The sequence below is a fragment of the Nicotiana sylvestris genome, chromosome 11, assembly GCF_000393655.2.
Source record: "Nicotiana sylvestris chromosome 11, ASM39365v2, whole genome shotgun sequence".
Lineage (NCBI taxonomy): Eukaryota > Viridiplantae > Streptophyta > Magnoliopsida > Solanales > Solanaceae > Nicotiana > Nicotiana sylvestris.
The window spans coordinates 36,732,534-36,757,444 of NC_091067.1; the positions used below are offsets into that span (position 1 = coordinate 36,732,534).

The following is a 24,911-nucleotide window of genomic DNA, read 5'->3' on the forward strand; positions in this document are numbered from 1 at the left end:
TCGGGCATGATACCGATAGGGATATTGACTTCGGTATTGACATGGTGCCGGGCAGTTAGCCATTTCTATTCTACCGTGCCATATGGCACTAGCTGAGTTGAAGGAATTGAAGGAGCAGCTTCAAGAACACCTTGATACAGGACCTGTTATGGTCATTATGAGTTCTTTATGATATCTTTTAGGCTGACCAACGCCCCGGCAACGTTCATGCATCTGATGAACAGTGTGTTTCAGCTTTATCTTGACTCATGTGTCATAATATTCATTAATGATATCCTGGTGTACTCTTGTAGCCAAGAGGAACATACCAAGCATTTGAGGATTGTGTTGCAGCATTTGAGAGAGGCGAAGCTTTATGCCAAGTTCTCCAAGTGTGAGTTTTGTCTTAGTTCAGTAGCCTTCTTGGGGGCACGTGGTGTCCAGTGAGGGGATTCAAGTGGATCCAAAGAAGATAGAGGCAGTTCAGAGGTGGCCCAGACCGTCCTCAGCTACAGAGATTTGGACCTTTCTCGGCTTTGTCGGTTATTATCGTCGCTTCGTGGAGGGTTTTTCATCTATTGCATTGCCCTTGACCAAATTGACCCAAAGGGTACTACTTTCAGGTGGTCGGATGAGTGTGAGGAGAGCTTTCAGAAGCTCAAGACTACCTTGACTACAGCTCCAGTTCTAGTTCTACCATTAGCTTCTAGTTTGTATATAGTATACTGTGATGCTTCTTGGATCAGTATTGGGTGTGTCTTGATACATAAGGGTAGAGTGATTGCTAATGCCTTGCTCCAGTTGAAGCCCCATAAGAAGAACTACCATATCCATGATTTGGAATTAGCTGCCATTATTCATGCATTGAAGATTTGGAGGCATTATTTCTACGATGTGTCATGTGAGGTGTTTACGGATCATCGGGGCCTCCAGGATTTGTTTAAACAAAAGGATCTAACTTTGAGGCAGCGGAGATGGTTGGAGCTGCTAAAGGACTATGATATCACTATTCTGTATCACTTCGGGAAGGCCAACGTAGTGGCCGATGCCTTAAGTAGAAAGGCGATGAGTATGGGTAGCCTTGCATTCATTCCTGGGAGTCTTGTAGTTGTTGTTCAGGCCTTGGCCAACTAGTTTGTGAAATTAGATATTTCGGAGCCCAGTCGGGTTCTAGCTTAGGTGGTTTCTCGGTCTTCCTTATATGATAGCATTAGAGAGTGCCAGTATGATGATCCTCATTTTCTTATCCTTAAGGACAAGGTTCAGCATGGTGATGCCAGAGAGGTGACTATTGGGGATAATGGGTATTGAGGATGCATGGTCAGATTTGTGTGCCTAATGTGGATGGGCTACGTGAGTTGATTCTTGCGTAGGCCCACAGTTTGATGTATTCCATTCACCCCGGGTGCCGCGAAGATGTACCGGGACTTTAGGCAATACTATTGGTGGAGAGGATGAACAAGGATATAGTGGGGTTTATAGTTCGGTTCCTTAACTATCAGCAGGTGAAGTATGAACATTAGATACCGGGTGGATTACTTCAGAGGATAGACATTCTAGAGTGGAAATGGGAGTGGATCACCATGGATTTTGTAGTTAGTCTCCCAAGGACTTCGAGGACGTTTGATGCTATTTGGGTGATTCTGGATCGGCTAATCAAGTCTGCGCACTTCATTACAGTTGGTACTACTTATTCTTTAGAGCGGTTGGCTAAGATTTACATCCGAGAGATTTTGTGCCTTCACGATGTGCCAATGTCCATCGTTTCAAATCAGGGCCCGCAGTTTACATACGTAGTTATGGAGAGCCGTGTAGCGAGAGTTGGGCATCCAGGTTGAGCTTAGTACAACATTTCACTCTTAGACGGACTGACAGCCCGAGCGCACTATTGAGATATAGGATGATATGCTACGTGCTTGTGTCATTGATTTTGGGGGTTATTGGGATCAGTTTCTACCGCTGGTGGAGTTTGCCTACAACAACAGGTACCAGTTGAGCATTCAGATGGCTTCGTATGAGGCTTTGTATGGGAGGCAATATAGATCTCCGATTGATTGGTTTGAGCTGGGTGAGGCTAGGTTATTGGGTACTGACTTGGTTTGGGATGCTTTGGATGAAGTTAAATTGATTCAGGAGCGGCTTCGCATGGCGCCGTCTAGATCAAAAAGTTATGTTTAAGGAAGGTCCGCGATGTTGCTTACATGGTTGAGAAGAAGTTTTTGCTCAAGGTCTTACCCATGAAGGGTGTTATGAGATTCAGGAAGAAGGGAAAGTTGATCCCTCAGTATATTGGGCCGTTTGAGGTACTTCTGAAGATTGGAGAGGTGGCATACAAGCATGCCTTCTCGCCTAGTTTGTCGAGTGTGCATCCATTATTTCATGTTTCTATGCTCCGGAAGTATGTTGGCGATCCGTCTTATGTTTTAGATTTCAGCACGATTCTGTTGGATGGTGATCTGACTTATGATGTGCATATGGTGGCCATTTTGAATCGGCAGGTTCAAAAGTTGAGGTCAAAGGATATAGCTTTAGTGAAGGTGCAGCGGAGAGCTCAGCCAGTTGAGAAGGCTACTTGGGAGACCGAGTGGGAGATGCAGAGCAGATATCCACACCTATTAAGACTCCAGGTATGCTTTTCGAGGACGAATGTTTGTTCAAGAGGGGAGGATGTAATGACCCAGCCGGTCGTTTTGAGAGTTGTAGCCTCGTTCCCCCATTTACTACTCCTTTTGGGCTTTATAACTATTATGTGACTTGTCGGGTTAGTCGGTTCGGGTTCGGAAAGGTTTCAGAATGAATTGAGATACTTAGTATCAAAGTTGGAAGATTAAGTTAAAAAGGTTGACCGGATGTTGACTTATGGTTAAACGCCTCTGGAATGGAGTTTTAATGGTTTTGTTAGCTCCGTTGGATGATTTCGGACTTAGGAGTGTGTCCGGATTGTGATTTGGAGGTCCATAATGGAATTAGGTTTGAAATGGCAAAAGTTAGATTATTTGAAAGTTTAACCAGGAATGGACTTTTTGATATCAGGGTCCGATTCCAATTTCGGAAGTTGGAGTAAATCCATAATGTCATTTGTGATTTGTGTGCAAAACTTGGGGTTAATCAGACGTGATTTTATGTGTTTTAGTGTCACTTGTAGAAGTTGGAATTCTTTAGTTTTCAATAGGCTTGAATTGGGGTGTGATTCGTGTTTTTGGTGTTGTTTGATGTGATTTGAGGGCTCGACTAAGTTCGTATGAGGTTTTAAGACTTTTTGGTAAGTTTGGTTGAGTTCCCTGGGGCCTCGGGTTCATTCCGGATGGTTAACATATCAAAAGTTGAAGTTGGGTGATTGCTGAAGGTGAACTCTGCTGGTGAAATCGCACCTGCAGAGATTTGATCGCAGGTGCGAGTTGAGGACCGTAGATGCGGCCAGGCTTGGGGAGGACTGTGATCGTAGGTGTGAAGATTTTTCCGTACCTGCGTGGTCGCAGGAGCGGAGTGATGGGCGCAGAAGCAGACGTTTGCGCAGGTGCGATGGGCAATTCCGCACCTGCGGTTGCACGGATGCGGGGGAGAGGACCGCAAAAGAAAAGGCTCTACTCCAATGGTTTAATGCAGAAGCGGAATTTTTGTCGCTTCTGCAACACCGCAAATGCGGTTAAGTGTTCACAGAAGCGGAAGTGCTGGATAGAAAATTAAATACAAGGGTTCACGATTTTGGCATCATTTCAAACATTTTGAGCTCGGGTTTGGCAATTTTTGAGAGGGTTTTCGAGGGGATTCTTGAGGTAAGTCCCTTGTGCTGGTTTTTTATAAATAATCTTGTTTCCTTATTGATTTTCCCACCTAGTTGGTATGTATTTAAAGTGTAAATTGGAGGTTCGAGGCTACGGATTATGAGGGTTTGATTTGGGGATTTGGGTGATGATTTGGTGTCAGATTTTGATAAAATTGTTATGGTTGGACTCGTGGTCGAATGAGCTTTCGGTTTTTGTGACTTTTGTCGGATTTCGAGACATGGTCTTGGGGGCCGACTTTGAGTCGATTTTTGACTTTTGATTTATAACTTAGCATTTTCTTATTAAATTATTTCCTTTAGCCCGTGTTGATTGTATCATACTATTTTGGCTAGATTTGGAACATTTGGATGCCGATTTACGAGGCAAAGGTATGTTGGAGTAGAGATTTGCTCGGATTGAGGTAAGCAACAGTTCTAAATCTAGTTCTGAGGATATGAAACCCCATATTATGTTTCTTGTGACTGGTTTAGAGGTGACGTACATGCTAGGTGACGGGCGTGTAGGCGTACACCGTAGGAATTGTGACTTGGTCAAATTCCATGGAACTGTATAGTTAAAATTCTATTGTTACACGTATATTCTCCATATGTTATAAAAAATGAATTGCAAACCATGATAGAAATCATGTTGAGGCTATGTGCTGGTAATGTAGGGTCCCACAGAGGCCGTGTTAAATGTTAAATTATCTGCTAAATTGTTGTTGTACTCAGTCTCCGTGTTACTTGCATAGCATATCCCAGTCTCCTTTGTTCCTTGTTGATACAGTACGTCATTTCTGTTTAGGCTGATTTTTATGATTTCTATGAGCCCAAGAGAGTGGAGAGGTCAGTGACTGAGTTGGGGTCTGAGTACCGAGCTGTGAGTGATATATGTATATATATGGATCGGGTTGCACGCCGTAACGAGCTTTATAGCTGTATATATATGGATCGGGTTGCACGTCTCAACGGGCCTTATGGCTATATATATATTTATGGGATCGGACTGTACGCCGCAATGTGTTTCATTGATTATGCCATGATTGGCTTGATATAGCGCTTGGGCAGTAGGAGCCCCTCTAGAGTCTGTACACACCCCTAGTGAGCGCAGGTTAGGGGTGTCAATGGATGTTTAAATACCGACTAAACCGATCGAACCGATTTTTAGGTTTCATTTAATAAAACCGTAGGTTTTTATATAAATATATAACCGTACTGATAATTCGGGTAGATTTTTTATTTTATAAAAATAAATCAAGAAAATATTGAATCGTACTAAATAAATTTACATGTGAAAAATATATTTATATATTAAGTTTAAGAATAATAATGTTTTAAAATTTTCTTGGGGCCTTGGAATTATGAAAATGGTTACAAGTAAACAGGTAATTAAACTAAAAATCTTAATTCTCAAACCTATAATGCTACTCCTATTGAAACTAAATTATTACCAATATATTCGCTAGCAAGACACAAGTCTATCTATTAGTAGAAAACTACAATGTGTTGAATATGTTTCCTTTCATATGATTTAGATTTATCTTTTTGAATATTTAATCTTTTATAGACTTTATTCTTGAGTTCCAGCTTGGTTAATATATTTTCACTCGGTTAATATCTCTGTTTAGTTTCTTTTACACTACTGTAGAATAGTTGATGGATCTATACTTTGGCCATCTTTAATATTTTCTTAATTCATCACCCTTTAAAGAGTAAAAATATCTAGAGAGTTTGCTAAGTCCTATAAAGTACATATGTTATTCATTCTACTTCTCCTAGTAACTTTTAAATGACATTTAAAAACAATACCGAAAATTAACCGAACCGCACCGATACCGAAGAGAAACCGGCATGATTGGGACGGTTTCGAAAAGTCTAATTTTGGTTGTGCATAATAGAACTGAAAAGTTGGTATGGTACAAATTTTAAAAAATAACCGTCTGAACCGAACCATTGACACCCCTAGCGCAGGTACCTACAGAGTGTGAGTGTTGAGTGTTGTCACAATCTAGAATTCTCACCTTTGGGATCGTGACTGCGCCTAACATTTCACTTGTTAGCCAATCCAACATTAGAAGATCTTTAAGCCAATTTTAATCAATTCAATAAGTAAAGTCAATTAAACCAAAATGAAACTAAAACGTTGTGTGGAATAACATAACAACCATTAATATTTAGTACAACCCGGATCTGGAGTCATAATTCACGAGCTTCTAGAATTTCTACAAATAAAGTATGAAATAAGTACAATTGTCTCGAATGAAAAGAGCAGTTAATAAGGGAAAATGGAAGGAGACTTCAAGGTCTACGGACGCCAGCAGATATACCTCGAATCTCCAAGTCAGTTGATCCGAGATAATGCACCTCACGGGTAGCTGGGACCAATACCAAAATCTGTACAAGAAGTGCAGAGTGTAGTATGAGTACAACCGACCCCATGTACTCTGTAAGTGTCGAGCCTAACCTCGGTGAAGTAGTAACGAGGCTATGAAAAGACACCCACATAAATTACCTATGCAGATAACAATATACATATAAGATAACAACAAATAAAGGCTAAACATGTACTATTGGGAGGGGAGATGCGAAAGGGGTACAATATATGATAAATACAGCACGAAATGATAACGGAACAGTCAATATGCCTTTAACAAGTAAAACGAATAAACACAATAAATTAACCTCAACTTTAGAAACAATACTCAATTATCACAAAAAGCCCATAAACGCGGAAAGAATGATCAATTTAATAAGTGACTAGACTAAGCATGGATAACATGATTAAATTAAGCAATAAATTACAAAGAACAAGTCCCACCCACATGTTTTAACCTAACAACAACGCATAAGTACTCGTCACCTCACATATACGTTGAACCAAACATCTAAACATGCAGCAAATAGGCAAACAAGTTCTAATCCCTCAAGTCAAGGTTAACCACGACACTTACCTCACTCCAAAGATCAACACAAAGCTCAATCATAACTTTGCCTTTCAAACGAGCCTCCTAACCAACAAAATCTAACAAATTACCAACCAAACGATTCAAAATAAGCCTTAGGAACTACCCACGATTGCAAAAGATTCAATTTAGGTTATTATTAAAAAGTCAACAAAAGTCAACTCTCGGGATCGCTCGGTCCAAACCCAAAATTCGGACAAAAATCCGATTATCCATTCACCCCCGAGCCCGGTTATATAATTTGTTTTGATATCCGACCTAAATTTGAGGTCTAAATCCCAATTGTACAAAAATCCCTAATTCTACCCAAACCCCAAATTTCCACCATGAAAATACTAAATTTTAGATTGAAAACTTATGAAATGTAATGAAAGATTGAAAGAAAATAGGTTAGAATCATTTACCAACAGATTGGGAAGAAGGGCTCTTGGAAAAATTGCCTATAGGATTTTCTTGTTTTGAAAATTTAAAGAATGAGAGAAAATCCTGTCTAACTCATATTTGACCAGTTGCAAATGTCACAATTGCGACCTGGAGTTTGCAATTGCGAACCCCGCAAATGTGAGCTTTTCTTCGCAAATACGAAGTCCCCGTTTTTTCTGCTATCATCGCAATTGCAATGATTTGTTCGCAATTGTGAATAGTGGCTATCTCGCAATTGAGACCCATTGATTGCAAATGCAAACCAGTGTTGGGCCAGCCATCTTCGCAATTGCGAAGATTTACTTTGCAATTGCGACCATAACAGAACCTGAGTTCCTCGCAATTGGGAACTCTGACCTCGCAATTGCGAGATCAGAGGTCTACACTAGAACTAGATACACCAGCTATTTTCCTAAGTCTAAATTCACTCTATAACCTATCCAAAACTCACCCGAGCCCTCAGGACTCCAAACTAAACATGCACACAAGTCCAAAAATATCATACGAACTTTCTCGTGCGATAATCGCCAAAATAATACCTCGAACTACGAATTGGACACCAAATCAAATGAAATTTTCTAGAAAACTCATAAACTTCTATTTTAACAACCGGATGTCTAAATCATGTCAAACTAACTCTGGTTCTCACCAAATTTGACAGGCAAGTCATAAATATGGTAATGGACCTATACCGGGTTTCGTACCAAAAATACGAACCCGATATCAATAAAGTCAAACATTGGTCAAACTTCTAGATTCATTAAGCCTTCAAACTTTAATTTTTCAAAAAAATACGATAACTCGAGCTAGGGACACCGAATTCGATTCCGGGAATACGTGTCACGACCCAAGCCGATGGGCCGCGACGGGTGCCTGAGTCCTACCTGTCAAACACCCCTAAGCATGTGTCTAAGATATGAACATGAATAACATCTGCTACATTACGAAATTAACATGCGTGAAAGAAGACTGCCATAAAGGCATATGTGCGTATACAGGCAAAATACAGTGGGCGAGCCGGCAAGGCTGCTATAGACAACTATACATCTAAAACTGAAAGTCGGCAAGGCCACATACAACCTAACTAGACATACTGTCTACAGACCCCTAATAGAAATATAGTTGTACAAAGACGGGACTGAGCCACGTCATACCCATATACATACATACATATATATATATATATATATGTATCATACCAAAATCAAAGTAGCTCTGGATCAAGTGGAGTACGCCAATTCTCGCTGATCAGGAATCTTAAGGAGGGGGACCGTCAGCTTGCCTACCTGCACCTACTGGCATGAAACACAGGCCCCGTGAAATAGGGCGTCAATACAAAAAATGTACTGAGCATGTAAGGCATGAAAATTAGTACATAAAAGACATAGATGAAACATGGAATAAGGAAACACATCTTTAAATTTGAATAACTTTGTAAATTATGAAACGTTTATAATGCCATGCACGTGCGTATAAATGTTGTGTCATGCATAGGTATGAGTATACATAATATCATCAAGCCACTTAGGGCATCCTATCATATCATCTCGGCCATTGTGGGCAACATCATCAACATATACCAGCTGATCAAGTGGTGGTGCGTATATAATGCCGTAACCTTTTCCCATATCCCATATACATATATTTACATATATATGTGTATATAACGCAATCTGGTCATGGGTTAATGCACATGTATAAATGAGTGAAATGCATGAAAAATACGTAATAATCTCAATATTCTTTCCGGATAAACTTTTTCAACTGTATATTATTCTGAGACCCACGAATAGAAGATAATAATATTTTTCATAGGGAATCAAGAATATAGACACCCCTACTATTTTTATGAATAGAGTAATTTATGAAAACGGTGTGTTTGCTCGTTTCTTCAGTATAATTTGGACCATGCCAAAAGAAAGGAGGGAGGGCGTTAACATACCTATTCCTTCAATTATTTGCACGAAATGAAGCTTCTGCTTCTGTGAATTTAAATGAAATTCTGCTTCTGATTTATGAAGCTTTCTTTGTAAACTAAATCTTTCTTTTGCTTCTATTGTTTTGAATAACAATAGCGTATGTACCTTGTAGCAGACTTGGACGTACTACTATTTCTTTGTCCAAAAGAAAACCCAACTCTTTAAGTTAATTAGCCCTTTTAAAAAATGATTCATTCTTGTGAGTCATTTAATGACTTACACGATACTTACCGTTCGACCCGTATTTTATTTCAAATTGGCCACTTTCAACGAAACTCGTTTTCTTTAATTCATGTACTCTCTTTATCCTTCATATCACTTATTTATCGCTTGTTATAAATAGCGTAAATACGTTAACGTCAAGATGATCACATCCTCGAGTCCACGTCGGTTGACTGAAAATGAAATTTTAACATACGAAAACGCGAGATGTAACAATACACCCAAGTTCCAAATTGCGATAAGGACCTACCGAGACCGTCAAAATACGGATCCGGGTCTGTTTAATTAAAACGTTAACCGTAGTCAACTCAAATAGATTTTTAAGGTAAAATCTCATATTTTATCAATTTTTAACATAAAAGCTTTTCGGAAAAATGTCCGGACTGTGCACACAAATCGAGAAAGGAGAGGTATTTGAGGCTTTAAAACACATAATTAGGATCTAAAACTGTAGATGACCTATCGGGTCATCACAAATGCCGAGTGCTGAGTGAATAGAAGGGCTGAGTGACTGTGGTCCTAGGAGGATGCATTTGATTTTATTATTGGTACACTTAGCTATCATGTATCACTGTCTTGGAATTTCCAAAAGATATTACACTCTGTTCCACTTAAATTTTTCATGAAGTAACTATTTGACCTAATTTATGGAACTTTGAAAGCATGTCTGCCTTCCTATGTTGAAATCACTATAATTGAACTATAAATGTGAAGCTCGTCACTACTTTCTGTTCTTTATTTAGTCTTGTTACTTACTGAGTTGGTTGTACTCACGCTACACCATGCACTTCATGTGCAGACCCAGGTATTTCGGATATACTGGGTGTTGATTCACTACGCAGTTGACCCTTCGGAGATTTCGAGGTAGCTGCTCGGCGTTTTCGCAGACCTTGCTTCTCCTTCCTAATCTTTATACTTATTGTATTTAGTTTCGGATTATGATAGACAACATTTTCCTAGACTTGTGATATTTAGATACTCATGTACTCAGTGACACCCCGATGTTGAGAGTTTCCGCATTGTGTTTTGGATTTTCTATCCTGTTTATGAGAAGTTTTACTATTTAAACTGCTTTAAATCCATTTTCTGTAAAAAGTGTAGAAGTTAATTCGTAAATATCGGCTTACCTAGTACCACGTTAGGTGCCCTCAAGACAGGTTAGGATTTGGGTCATAATATTTATATAATAATTTTACCTCATACCTTACTTTTTCTTTATAATATTACAAGTTTGTTCTTTATATTGTTGGTACATGACATTATGAAACCACGACAAGCAATACAATCTATCCAAACACTATATAGATCAGAACAATATAATATACTACAAATACAATACTAAACGATACATTATGAAGCGATATATAACAACCATCCAAACAAGCTATTAATGATCTTTGTAATTCCACAACTTTAAGGCCGGAGGTGGAGGTGCTTACCCGCTTGAGCAACCCTCTCTTAAATCATTATGATGTTATATTACTATCCATATTTGGGAAACGTAAAAATTAATAAAACGTAGGAGAATATTGTTATGTAAATGAGGTGAACTTTATGTACTTTAGGACTTTTGTGCTCTTCAACATTTGAGATTAATTAGAATGTCAACTTTGTAACACATTGTTAGCTAACAAAGCAAAACAAAAATTTCAATTGCACTTTCTTGTGGCCTTCCTAATTAACCCTTGCCTACTGAATTGCTTGGTTTAAGGTGGTAGGTTGAAATACCTTGATGACCAGTTTAGTTTCTTTCTTTCTTTAGTTCACCTGTGAAACAAGAAAGGAAGTAGGCAGTTTATGAGGACTTTGTTGTTTTTGCTTTGACATCGTCAGTTTTTTAATCTTGTATTCATATATTAGTATGAGATGTGAAGTTAACTAGAAGCAGGCGGCAGAAGAAATAACGAAAGGATTTATGTTGAGAATTTCGTCGAGAAGGAATCTAAAGATCATATTCTCCCAAGGGACAACGAGAATCGTATTTATCGATAAAAAATTACTCACACCGAGCGTTTATACCACGTCAATGCGTGTAAGACATATATCTTGTATATATACTTTTTACTTTGATTTATTGATTCCTAAAGTTAATTATTTAGTTAGGTATAAACATCCGTGGAGTTGTGGACTAGTACTGTAAGCTACAATTTTCTTGGAAGATACCTTTAAATTTTATAGCTGATGATACTCCTATGTCTATGTGGCACAAAAAATGACATATTTTTATATTTAGAAATAATTTAAATTTAAACTTTACATTTTATATTGATTTATAAATACACTATAGCAGAACTATGATAAAATTCTTCCTGAATTAATTTCTTTTTATTATGAGTCGAATTCTGCATCTTTACGAAACAAATTACTTGACGAGGTATGGAACACAATTACTCGTCAAGTCTTAAAACTTAAATGAGGAACTAAAGAATATACTTTTTGATCTGGAGTTCCATTTTCATCATCTTTAATAGAACTCCAATAGAAATGTTTGACAACGAGGGGCAAAAATCCACTAAGGAAATTATAGGTTCGGATCAGCTCCGGTAAATAATCCTCCAGTATTCTTCAATGGCCTCTTTGATTTTTGCCACGTGTACACTTAAAATCGAAAGGTCCAAATTGCATCTCCTCTTGCTTCCATTCTCTTTCAACGGTAGACGTTTAGACCTCTCTTTAAACAATCCTTAAATAATTTCATGGCTTGAAAAATTCCCCTTTCTGCTCTATTACTATCTTAAACCGTTTTTAATATATTATTGAAACCCATAGTTACCCTTGCTTACATAAGTTTTACTTTGCTTCTCCATTGTAGTCTTCTCTAGGTGTTAGTTCAAAACGTTTTTCCAATATCACTTTTCTATTTGTCTTTTTCTGGATTTTTCAAGGACAATAAAATTAAGCTCTTAACTTGATTCTACGTGCATTTACGGGTTTGTTCAAAGGTAGAAGTGCTATGGATGCTGAAAATTCTGCTTTTCTGACTTGGAGGTAGGGAGTAAGGGGAGGTTGTAGTCTATTTGCCACTGCAGTTGTGGCTTGATCCTAAAAGAGATGTATTACTTAGGCATAAAATGAGTTTTCAGTAGTGGGTATGTTGGAAAAGCCAAAATTCAAGAAAGAAGATGGATGTAATTTGGACCTTTCGATTTTAAGTGTACACGTGGCAAAAATTAAAGAGGCCATTGAAGAATACTGGAGGGCTATTTACTGGAGCTGATCCAAACCCGGAAATTATTATCCAAAATATATGCAAGTTCCAACTTCATTGCCTATAAATACGTAGGTATTGTTTCAGATTTTTTATAACAGAAATTTCAAAAGATTTTGTATATTTTTAAAATCAAATTGAGTCTGCATGGTGTAATTTATTTTATCATTTGTGTTCGCTGAATTTCTATAATTTGAAGTGTTGATATTACAGAATAGTATTGCTATTCTATGAGGAATTAATCCGAATACCTTGAACAATAGTGGCGGGATTAAAATCATTAAGGACAGTGGCAGATCCAGGATTTTAATATAATGGGTGCTCGACTGCTTTTAGTTATGGTAAATATGGGTGTTCGTCAGTCAATACGGTACGGTATTTAAATATTTCGATTTGGTATTTCGGTATTCGGATTTTTAAAATGTTATACCGATATTGTACCTAATTATATTCGGTATGGTTCGATTTTTCTCCTTTCGGTTTCAATCTATTCGGTACAGTAACTTGAGTTTGTTCGGTTTCAATATTAATTAGTGCATAATGCCATAGACTATATTCTTAATTAAAGTATTCACAAATATAAAAATAAAAACATTCTAAGCTCACATGACTATTGACAAAAATTTTATCCAGAACTAGCAAGCATCAACCCATAGAGAGAAAAAAGGTAGATAAAGGAATAAATTTAATCAATAAAAATGTCTTGTTACTTACTTAGAGCAAAGTGCTGAAGTTATAGAACAGAACAAGGACTAATCCAACAGATTCAATTTAATACACGATAAGAAACACCTTAAAACTGTAAAAGTATTATGTTAAGATGCTTGGTATCCTAGAGAATAAGAGCCAAAATATGCGGCCTACGTTGTTCCTCTACTTTTTCCTAAAGAAGTACATGTGTTTTACTGCCTGCCTCAACATGAATACCAAAGAAGAGTATTATGTAACTTAGTATGTTATAATCAACTAGTTTCTGGACACGACGTGTATCCCAAATTATTTTTATAAAACTTAGATAAAATATATAAATTTAAATTACATACGTATTGTTCAAAGAGTATTTTTGATATACTATTACAAATTACACATATTAATAGTTTTAGCTCATTTGAGTGAGAATACATGCTACTTAAGTGACCATATCTAAAATTCAAAGTAATTCAAATTTTAATTGGAAACCTTCTCGATATGAAAAAAGATGAACCATTATATTGACGTAGTTATTTATAATCACATTATTTTAGTTTATGAGGTAAAAATATGTTACTTGGTCTCGACTTACCTAACATTTCCTCACATACAATATTTTTTGTGTATATTTAATTATATTACTTTGGTTGGATTTTTTCGTTATTGCGTAGCTACAATATCAAATTGCTCATTTGTTATTCTCCGACCCTTTTAATGATCGTCCTAGTTTCTTTTACGGGCGTAGTTGAGGGAAAAAGTTGGTCATAAGATTATGTTTTAATCTCGGAATCAAGAAAACTAAAGCAAAACATAAATTATATAAATTAGTCATCGACGAACCAAAAATACACTTCTAAAAGTAAAATATTGCAAGAAGTTTTACCTTGTGCCCATTCTATTGAAACTCGCCACGTGTATGTTCCACAAATTTCAACCAGAAAGACCATACATGAGAGGGTTATAATGACAAGAGATTTGAATTTAAAAAGTACCGTTGATACCGAATTAACCATAAGATAGTCAGATATATATGACAAGATCTTTTTACAATACCAACTACACAATCAAATAAGAAATTATCCAGAAAAAAAGAATTTCAGTAGCCGAGGCAAAGAATAAAAATCCAAGTTAGGAAGACGCACACCTCAATTGTATCGATGCACATCGCAAATGTCACGACCCAAACCCCGACCCGGTCGTGATGGCGCCTCTCGTTTAGACAAGGCCAGCCAACTAAACCCAATTCACCTTTTTAAAACAGTTAAACATTACATAAGCAGTCTATACATGATTTAATGATAATTATTAGCGGAAGTACAACCCGACACAGCCCAAACCGGGTTATTACAAGTCACGAGCATCTATTAGAGTATAAATACAACTAAGAGGTCTGAAATATACAAAACAGGACTAATGAACGAAGAGGGAGAAAAGCGGTGCTGCGAACGCCGGCAGCCACCTTGCTAAACTCCGATAACTCTGCCTCCGATCAGCCAAACCCGCTACCGGGTGCATAAATACATGAATCTGCACACAAGGTGCAGGGAGTAAAGTGAGTACTCCAACTAAGTAACAAATGTAAATAAAGACTGAAGGCAAGAAATCACGTAAAGCCAATCAAGATGTTGTATAGAAGTAGTTCAAAAACCAGTAAGAAAGCAATAAAACTGTAAAATCTCTTAAAACATTTTAGCTCAGTTTAAACTTCTTTGAAAATGGTTTTTTCAACAGTTATGCAATGAGTGCAAAACAATTAGTGCAGATAAGCACAGAAATCCGCCCCTCGGGCACAAATACCATAGTTTAACAAATATAATGACAAATAAATATGAAAGATAAACATATAAAGGTTCGCCCCTCGGGCTAAATGTCAACAACTCCGCCCCTCGGGCAATATCTCAGAACAATATCACCTCCTCGGGCAATCACATAGAACGGTACCATCCCCTCGAGCAATCACATAGAACAATACCAGCCCCTCGGGCTATCACATGGAACAACATCAGCCCTTTTGGCTATATCTCACATCACAATGGGTACCCGCGCTCATTGGGGGTGTACAAACTCCGGGAGGGGACCCTTACGGCCCAAGAGCAATATCAAGCCATCTCGTGGCATCAAATCTAGGCCCTCGGCCTCATATTAGTCAAGCCACCTCGTGGAGTATATATCTCACGCCCTCGGCCTCATAAACAATATCAACAAGCCACCTCATGGCGTACATATCTTAGGCCCTCGGCCTCAAATCAGTATCAGTGTTTCCTCACAACTAGGCCCTCAGCCTTACTTAGTCAACCCTACTCACAAGCCCCTCGGGCATTAGTAAAACAGTATTTCTCAGCCCAAAACATCATTTAAAATATCATTTAAGTCTCAAAACGGAGTAAAAATGGTTGAGTAGTAAAACAGTGGAAAATAATATGACTGAGTTCAATTAATAAATCAAAACAGTGAGGAAATAGTAATAAAAATCCCCGAAGGGTTCAAATAGTTGGCACGAAGCCCAAATATGGCAATCAACCCAAATCATGATGATAGCAAATAAGTTTCAGTGAAATACGTGGTAAAATCATCAATCGGGATGGACCAAGTCACAATCCCCAATAGTACACGACCCCACGCCCGTCATCAAGCGTGTGCCTTACCTCAATATAGCACTACGATGTGCAATCCGGGGTTTCAAACCCTCAGAGCATCATTTGCAATCATTACTCACCTCGAACCGGCTAAATCTCTAGCTCACGACACCTTTGCCCCTTGAATCGGCTTCCACGCGCGTCGAATCTATCCAAAATCAGAACGAATATGTCACAATATGCTAAGGGAACAAAGCCCAAGTGAAAACAATCGCAAAATACCAAAAATTTCGAAATTTGCAAAACCCGAGCCCCGGGCCCACTTCTCGAAACTCAGAAATTTATACATCAATAGATTCCTTATCTCCCCACGAGTTCATACATATCAAAAGTTCTCAAATCCGACCCCAAATTGTCCTTCAAATCCCAAATCAAAAGTCCAATTTCTCAAGTCCTAATTCTTCAATTTTAGGCTTAGTTTTGATGATTTTCTAGGTGGATTTCACAATATAATCGAGTTTTTAGTCTGAAATTCTTACCTCCAATCGTTTCCCCTTGAATCCCTCTTCAATCTCCTTCAAAAATCTATCAAAATGAGCAGCTATGGGTGAAAATAGACCCACATTCGCGAACAAGACGACTTAAAACATTCTGCACAGGCCTGACTTTCCTTCATCGCGATCGCGGCACTTCCCTCGCGATCGGGAAGAGCAAATCTTCAACTCCCAAAAATTACATTATGCGAACGCGACAAGAGCTATGCGAACGCGATGCTTCTTTCTCCTACACCTTCGCGAATGCGCTCATCCCTACGTGAATGCAATGAACAAATGACCTGGAACCCATCTAACCCCACCTCCTTTACGCGATCGCGAATGCTTTTCCGCGAACGCGATACACTGTATCCCAGCCCTCCGTGAATGCGAAGCCCCTCTCACGAACGCGAATGCTTAATTCCTGGCCTTCCTCAATCCTTCTACGCGATACACCCTACGTGATCGCGAAGGGAAATTTCTCTGCAACCTGAACCTGCATTTTCTGCAATCTTTTAAGGCATAAAAATGGTCTGATTGACCATCCGAAACTCCCCCGAGGTCCCCGGGACTTCAACCAAAGGCACCAACACATCCTAAAATCTTATACAAACTTGTTCCAATCATCAAAACACCTCAAACAACATCAAATCATCCAAAACACATCGGATTCAAGCCTAAGTTTCTAAAATTTTCTGAATTACGCTTTTGATCAAAAACCCAACCAAACCACGTCCGAATAACCTGAAATTTTGCACACACATCCCAAATGACACAACAGAACTACTGCAACTTCCAGAATTTCATTCCAACCTATATATCAAATCTCACCTATCAACCGAAAAACGCCGAAATCTCAATTTCGCCAATTCAAGCCTAAACCTTCCACGGACTTCCAAAATGCATTCCGATCACTCTCCCAAGTCCCAAATCACCTAACGAAGCTAACCAAATTATAAAAATCCCGATCCGAGATCATATACAAACAAGTCAAATCTTGATCAAACCTTTCATTTAAGCTTTAAACTGAGAACTGTTCTTCCAAATTCATTCTGATTACCCCAAAAGCCCAAACCAGCGATTTACATAAGTCATAATACAACACACGGGGCAAGTCATACCGAGAACTGGCGGGCGAAGTGCAAAAGCTCAAAGCAACAGGTCGGGTCGTTACATCCTCCCCCACTTAAACATACGTTCGTCCTCGAACGTGCCCAGAGTTGTTCCAAAAGCCAACCATTTGCTGAATAACCTCACCATGCACATACCCGAGGGTGATCCCACGTCACCCTATCTCACATAGGTTCGATAACACCTTGTAATTGAAATTACACAATCCAATCTAGACCACAAACCATAGAACCACATTTCCACTTCTGAAACCATCAATACGATCAAAACCTCACATCTATACTCTGAATAGGCCCGCACCAGCTGTAATAACCCATGTCTTCAACCTCAGGTGCAATTATATGATATACCATGTAACGCAAGCACATGTAGCGATAACTTCCATTCCCAACAGCTACACACAACACCCGAATATCGGTAAAAAATCTCTTACCAACTAAAGTTTCCTTCCAACACTTTTATATGCTGCCAATGATGACTAAAACACGTAGTAAGCCATAACCATTTCTCGGATCAACTATTCATGAAGCCACTTCTCCCTAGCAATTACCGTAGCAATTTCTAAGACGAACCTCGATATTATCCTTATAACATGCTGAAACCAAATCTGTTCGTATTCATTAATGATCCCAACGATCCCCTCTAATCCAACACACTACTCTGGTGACATGACATATCAATACAAGCCTAAGCCACAACTTGCATAATACGCGCACCAATAAGCAACGGTCCGAATATACTCAAATCATGAAAATGACCCTAATGAAAGAGTTGTCCCTCAAGCTCACCAGTACCCTCACAACACAAGGCTGAGAACCCTTCTCACATCATAGGAACAGAACACACCAATCTAACCCGCAAGGTCGTACCTCCATATAACTTCGATGCGATGTGCGATCCTATCCAACACTGCTCCACATGAATCACCTCAAGTCACTATGCTCAAAATCGACAATCACACACATTTTGATATCTAGAACCAAAGCGAATCATCATACCCACGGTAAAGCAAATAACCTACACCACACAAAACCGAAAGGACATAACTGATACGCCATTTACCAAGCAACACCCAATACTCTTCCCGCTCGACTTCCACAATGAAACCCCAATAGAACGGCACCATATGTGCCCATAACCAACAAATCATACATCTCGCAACATAGAAAGGTAAGTCATAGACCTCCCCAGATTACTAATAAGCTCAATAACAATCGAATCAACACATCCCTCAACAATACAATTTGGTGCCAACCAAGCCGATTCAAGTTAGAACACGCATCTACATTGTCCTGCCAACGAACTCCTTATCAAGGGAATCCTGAAGCTGCTCCTTCAACTCCTTTAATTCTACTGGTGCCATATGATATGGTGCCCGACATCAAATTAATACCAAAATCAACAACCTTGCCCGGCGACATGCCCGACCACAAGAAATACATCCGAAATATCCCTCACTACCGGAACTGAATCAATGGTAGAAGCCTCTGCACTAACGTCCATCACGAAAGCCCAAATAAGAAAGACAATCCTTCCCAGCCGTCCGCTAGGTCTTTGAAATATAAAAACACTCCACTAGGACATAATCCGTCGAACCTCGCCACTCAATCTATTGCATTTCCGGCATAGCCAACAGCGTCGCCTTAGCGCGATAGCCCAGAATGACACAACACGGAGACAACTAGTCTGAACCCAATATCACATCCAAAATCTAACATATCAAGCACAAAAGATCTGCTCGGGTCTCCAAACCCCGATAGACACTAAACAGAGTTGATACCCACGACTCACAACCACGACATAGCCTGAATATTAGGACTTCCCATCTCCAAATCCATATGGCACATGAATCACACACCTGATCCCAATTCCGCCGTCCGAATGCATACCACACCTCAAATACCCAATCATTTCACTAGAAATACTCTAAACGTCCCCTGTGCCACCAAGCAAACCCGAATATCAGCAGTCGATCTAAGCAGAAAGCGTCGTAGTACAACCGAAGTACCATCAACTTAATCACATTGCCTTTTCTGAAACATATACCCTCGTCAAACCACTCCGGTTAGCAATACCATTTCCTTAATCGCCTGAAGATCATCCCTTTAATCATCTGAAGCTCATTTCTCTAATCATTTACAACATACCGCATAACCCATACCATCCTAGGATAACCATGAGAACTTTATATCCCTTCCGAACCGCAAGCAACTATGCATTCCATTAGCCAAGAATTTACCGTTGATCCCATCTAGAAAGAACCACTATACATCTCATGCTCCTCATGCTAATAGGAAAAATATACCTCTCTAACTATAGTGGAAACCACCTAGAACTCCCTGAATTCCATTTACACAACACTAACTCATCATGACTGAATCCTTCTAACTCAACCGAGCTATGCATGGCACTAAAACCCAAAAGAATTTCCGCGAAACACCTGCAGAGACTCATTACCACGTAAGCATCCAAAGAGAGAATCATATCCTTACAATACCGATCCGACCCACTGCCAAGTTATACCATCTATCCGAGTTTCCTTCTGATTTACCTTCAATTTGATATTCCCTCTTGTTGTAGCACCACCATTCCTCAACCCAGACTTACCACATGAGACCTAAGCATAAAACCAGACTGTCTACGGCTCATAAGCCGCTGAGCACGCTCTTAAATGTTTTCCAAAAGCACCACGTTCAAAATACCTACCCCAAAGGGACTTCCTACGAATCTGGAACCATTACCTTCATAATACTGACATATAGAACTCCACAATTGATATAGAAATTACCACAAGTCTTGACATCTTCTAATGAAATATCCATTTCTAGCCACCTACATAACTTGAAGATACCCAACTCATACATGTAAAATTTTGAACCCATTAGAACCATTCTCGAGAGTTATCCACTCTATGAAATCTGCAATTAGCTTGATCAAACGAACCAAATCACCCATGCCTCATTAGCACTCCGACACTGCAAAATGTAGCCTTACCTTATTACAACCAAGCCACCTCCTTTTCTATGCACCGCACACCCTTTATTGACAACAACTCTAACATTCCGTGATTCTCATACCCTATGAAGCATAATATGACCTTTGTCGAAATTTTCTTTTACTTGAGCCATCCTCGGTCTCAATTTCCGCAAGCCATAACTGATTCACCCGCACGCCTCAAACTGGAACCAACATAGCACTTAACCGTGCAATCAACTAATCAACAGCAGACTCCCCCACTTGGCTCGAAGCCATAGATCAAAATACACTCAATAACTTATAACACTTATACTCTATCGATGCCACAACACCATAGTGAGATTAAAATCAAATCCTTTATAAGCTTGTGAAACACAAATCATCTAGAATTTTAACTCTTCTGCAAATATCGCATTCACTCTCGCAACAGTTAAGCCCACTCTCTTAAGAGACCCAAAATTCAAATTTCAACACTTATATTTCACTTGCACATGAGACCTTCTAAAAGACACATGAGGGTCACACAACCTCGGAACACTTCACATGAGATAACCCACCTGCCTTGTTTTCAACTAACATTTCTGTATACCTTCCACCGTCACAAAACATTACGCAGTCACTTAGCTTTCCTGAGTCTGAACTCATACCGCAATATGAAATTTACTTCACTCCCAACTAGGACACATGAAAAAACTCTTTGCACACCCATAACTCGGGGCTATACCTCAAATCAAGACGAAAATCAAGCACCTAATAGCTCTTCTATCCTACAACAGACCCTCCTCGTCGCTTCCAATTCATAAGAATACATCTTGCAGTCACAAGATACTCATCACATAGCCATGCAGCCGTCACTCCTACTAATAGGGACACTACCGAACATATCAGGTCGAAGACACTTGCTCACACAATCAGCACCTCGGTGCTCAAGCCATAGGAAAAGATCCGGCCTCAAGTCCTCCAGACTGGCCCAACATCAACTCACAGAGATCACATCTCAACCCTCGATCAGGGAATCACAAGCCATCAAGGCACATCTGATACTGAGCGCTCATGCGCGCATACGAACGCGTGGAAGGAATTCAAGAGTTTCTTTTCAACCTGAATCAGGGACGCACGATAAGAATTCAAGAATGTGAAATTTTCATAAAGGTTCCACATCCTCTTGAGGATAAATACAGGCATCTCCATACCGATCCGGGAGACTCTACTAAGCCTGCTCATGACTCATGAGACCTGTGTAACCTAGGCTCTGATACCAACTTGTCACGACCCAAACCTCGACCCGGTCATGATGGCGCCTCTCGTGAAGACAAGGCCAGCCATCTAAACCCAATTCACCTTTTTTAAAATAGTTAAACATTACATAAGCAGTCTATACATGATTTAATGATAATTATTAGCGGAAGTACAACCCGACACAGCCCAAATTAGGGTGTCATAAGTCACGAGCATCTATTAGAGTATAAATACAACTAAAAGGTCTGAAATATACAAAACAGGACTAATGAACGAAGAGGGAGAAAAGCGGTGCTGCGAACGCCGGCAGCCACCTTGCTAAACTCCGATAACTCTGCCTCCGATCAGCCAAACCCACTACCAGGTGCATAAATACCTGAATCTGCATACAAGGTGCAGGGAGTAAAGTGAATACTCCAACTTAGTGAGTAACAAATGTAAATAAAGACTGAAGGCAAGAAATCACGTAAAGCCAATCAAGATGTTGTATAGAAGTAGTTCAAAAACCAGTAAGAAAGCGGTGAAGCTGTAAAATCTCTTAAAACATTTTAGCTCAGTTTAAAGTTCTTTGAAAATGGCTTTTTCAACAGTTATGCAATGAGTGCAAAACAATTAGTGCAGATAAGCACAGAAATTCGCCCCTCGGGCACAAATACCATAGTTTAACAGATAAAATGACAAATAAATATGAAAGATAAACATATAAAGGTTCGCCCCTCGGGCTCAATTTCAACAACTCCGCCCCTCGGGCAATATCTCAGAACAATACCAGCCCCTCGGGCAATCACATAGAACGGTACCATCCCCTCGGGAAATCACATAGAACAATATCAGCCCCTCAGGCTATCACATGGAACAACAATAGCCCCTCGGGCTATATCTCACATCACAATGGGTACCCGTGCTCATTGGGGGTGTACAAACTCCGGGAGGGGACCCTTACGGCCCAAGCACAATATCATGACATCTCGTGGCATCAAATCTAGGCCCTCGGCCTCATATTAGTCAAGCCACTGAGTTCAATTAATAAGTCAAAACGGTGAGGAAATAATAATAAAAATCCCCGAAGAGTTCAAATAGTTGGCACGAAGCCCAAATATGGCAATCATCCCAAATCATGATGATAGCAAATAAGTTTCAGTCAAATACGCGGTAAAATCATCAATCGGGACGGACCAAGTCACAATCCCCAATAGTACACGACCCCACGCTCGTCATCAAGCATGTGCCTCACCTCAATATAGCACTACGATGTGCAATCCGGGGTTTCAAACCCTCAGAGCATCATTTACAATCATTACTCACCTCGAACCTGCTAAATCTCTAGCTCGCGATGCCTTTTAGCCCCTCGAATCGGCCTCCATGCACGTCGAATCTATCCAAAATCAGAACGAATACGTCATAATATGCTAAGAGAACAAAGCCCAAGCGAAAACAATCGAAAAATACCAAAAATCTCGAAATTGGCAAAACCCGAGCCCCGGGCCCACTTCTCGAAACTCAAATATTTTTACATCAATAGATTTCTTATCTCCCCACGAGTTCATACATATCAAAAGTTCTCAAAGCCGACCCCAAATGGTCCTTCAAATCCCAAATCAAAAGTCCAATTTCTCAAGCCCTAATTCTTCAATTTTAGGCTTAGTTTTGATGATTTTCTAGGTGGAATTCACAATATAATCGAGTTTTTAGTCCGTAATTCTTACCTCCAATCGTTTCCCCTTGAATCCCTCTTCAATCTGCTTCAAATATCTCTCAAAATGAGCAGCTATGGATGAAAATAGACCCACATTCGCGAACAAGACTACTTAAAACATTCTGCCCAGGCCTGACTTTCCATCATCGCGATCGCGACACTTCCCTCGCGATCGCGAAGAGCAAATCTTCAACTCCCAAAAATTACATTATGCGAATGCGACAAGGCCTAAGCGAACGCGATGCTTCTTCCTCCTACACCTTCGCGAACGCGCTTATCCCTATGCAAACACGATGAACAAATGACCTAGAACCCATCTGACCCCACTTCCTCTACGCGATCGCGAATGCTTTCCCGCGAACGTGATACACTGCATCCCAGCCCTCCGCGAACGCGAAGCCCCTCTCGCGAACGCGAAGGCTTAATTCATGTCCTTCCTCAATCCTTCTACGCGATCGCGATACACCCTACGCGATTGCGAAGGGCAATTTCTCTGCAACCTGAACCTGCATTTTCTGCAATCTTTTAAGACATAAAAATGGTCGGATTGACCATCCGAAACTCACCCGAGGCCCCCGTGACCTCAACCAAAGGCACCAACACATCCTAAAACCTTATTCAAACTTGTTCCAATCCTCAAAACACCTCAAACAACATCAAATCATCCAAAACACATCGGATTTAAGCCTAAGTTTCTAAAATCTTCTGAATTACGCTTTTGATCAAAAACCCAACCAAACCACGTCCGAATAACCTGAAATTTTATACACACATCCCAAATGACAACGAAACTACTACAACTTCTGGAATTTCATTCCGACCTCTATATCAGAATCTCACCTATCAATTGGAAAACGCGGAAATCTCAATTTCGCCAATTCAAGCCTAAACCTTCCACGGACTTTCAAAATGCATTCCGATCACGCTCCCAAGTCCCAAATCACCTAACGGAGCTAACCAAATCATAAAATTTCGATCCGAGATCATATATAAACAAGTCAAATCTTGGTCAAGCCTTTCAAATTTTAAGCTTTAAACTGAGAATTGTTCTTCCAAATTCATTTTGATTACCCCGAAAGCCAAAACCAATGATTTGTATATGTCATAATACATCACACGGGGCAAGTCATACCCGAAAACTGGCGGGCGAAGTGCAAAAGCTCAAAGCAACCAATCGGGACGTTACAGTAAAGCTAGCCCCGAGAGGTCTGTTCAATTGTCTACAAAAGCATCACGCTGACCAATTTTTCTCCGGAAACAAAAATCTCATAACCACAAACTTGATGAAAACAAAACTCTACCAACTAAATTCATGTGCTAGAGAAAACCCTTAAACTAACATGATTTACACGATGAGTAAGAAGCAAGAAACAAAAATGAAGAAAGTTGAAAATTAAGAACATGCACGAAAAGAACAATCGTTCTTTGCTATCTAAAAAAAAATCACCCAAAAACAACAATTGAACTCAATATATCCTCATTAAGTAGTCCAGAAAAGAATTAAAGAACTCAACCAATATTAAAAAGTTC

At 39.5% G+C, this 24,911-nt stretch overlaps 1 protein-coding gene across 1 annotated transcript in view; it reads left to right on the plus strand.

The window, feature by feature from the left end:
* Positions 1-2,180: 2,180 nt before the first annotated feature.
* The window catches only part of LOC138880931 (uncharacterized), a 29,407-nt gene continuing 6,676 nt past the window's right edge, over positions 2,181-24,911 (plus strand). The window contains exon 1 of the mRNA XM_070161116.1: positions 2,181-2,606. Within this exon, the coding sequence (XP_070017217.1) occupies positions 2,181-2,606 (426 nt within the window). The remainder of the gene's footprint in view (positions 2,607-24,911) is intronic.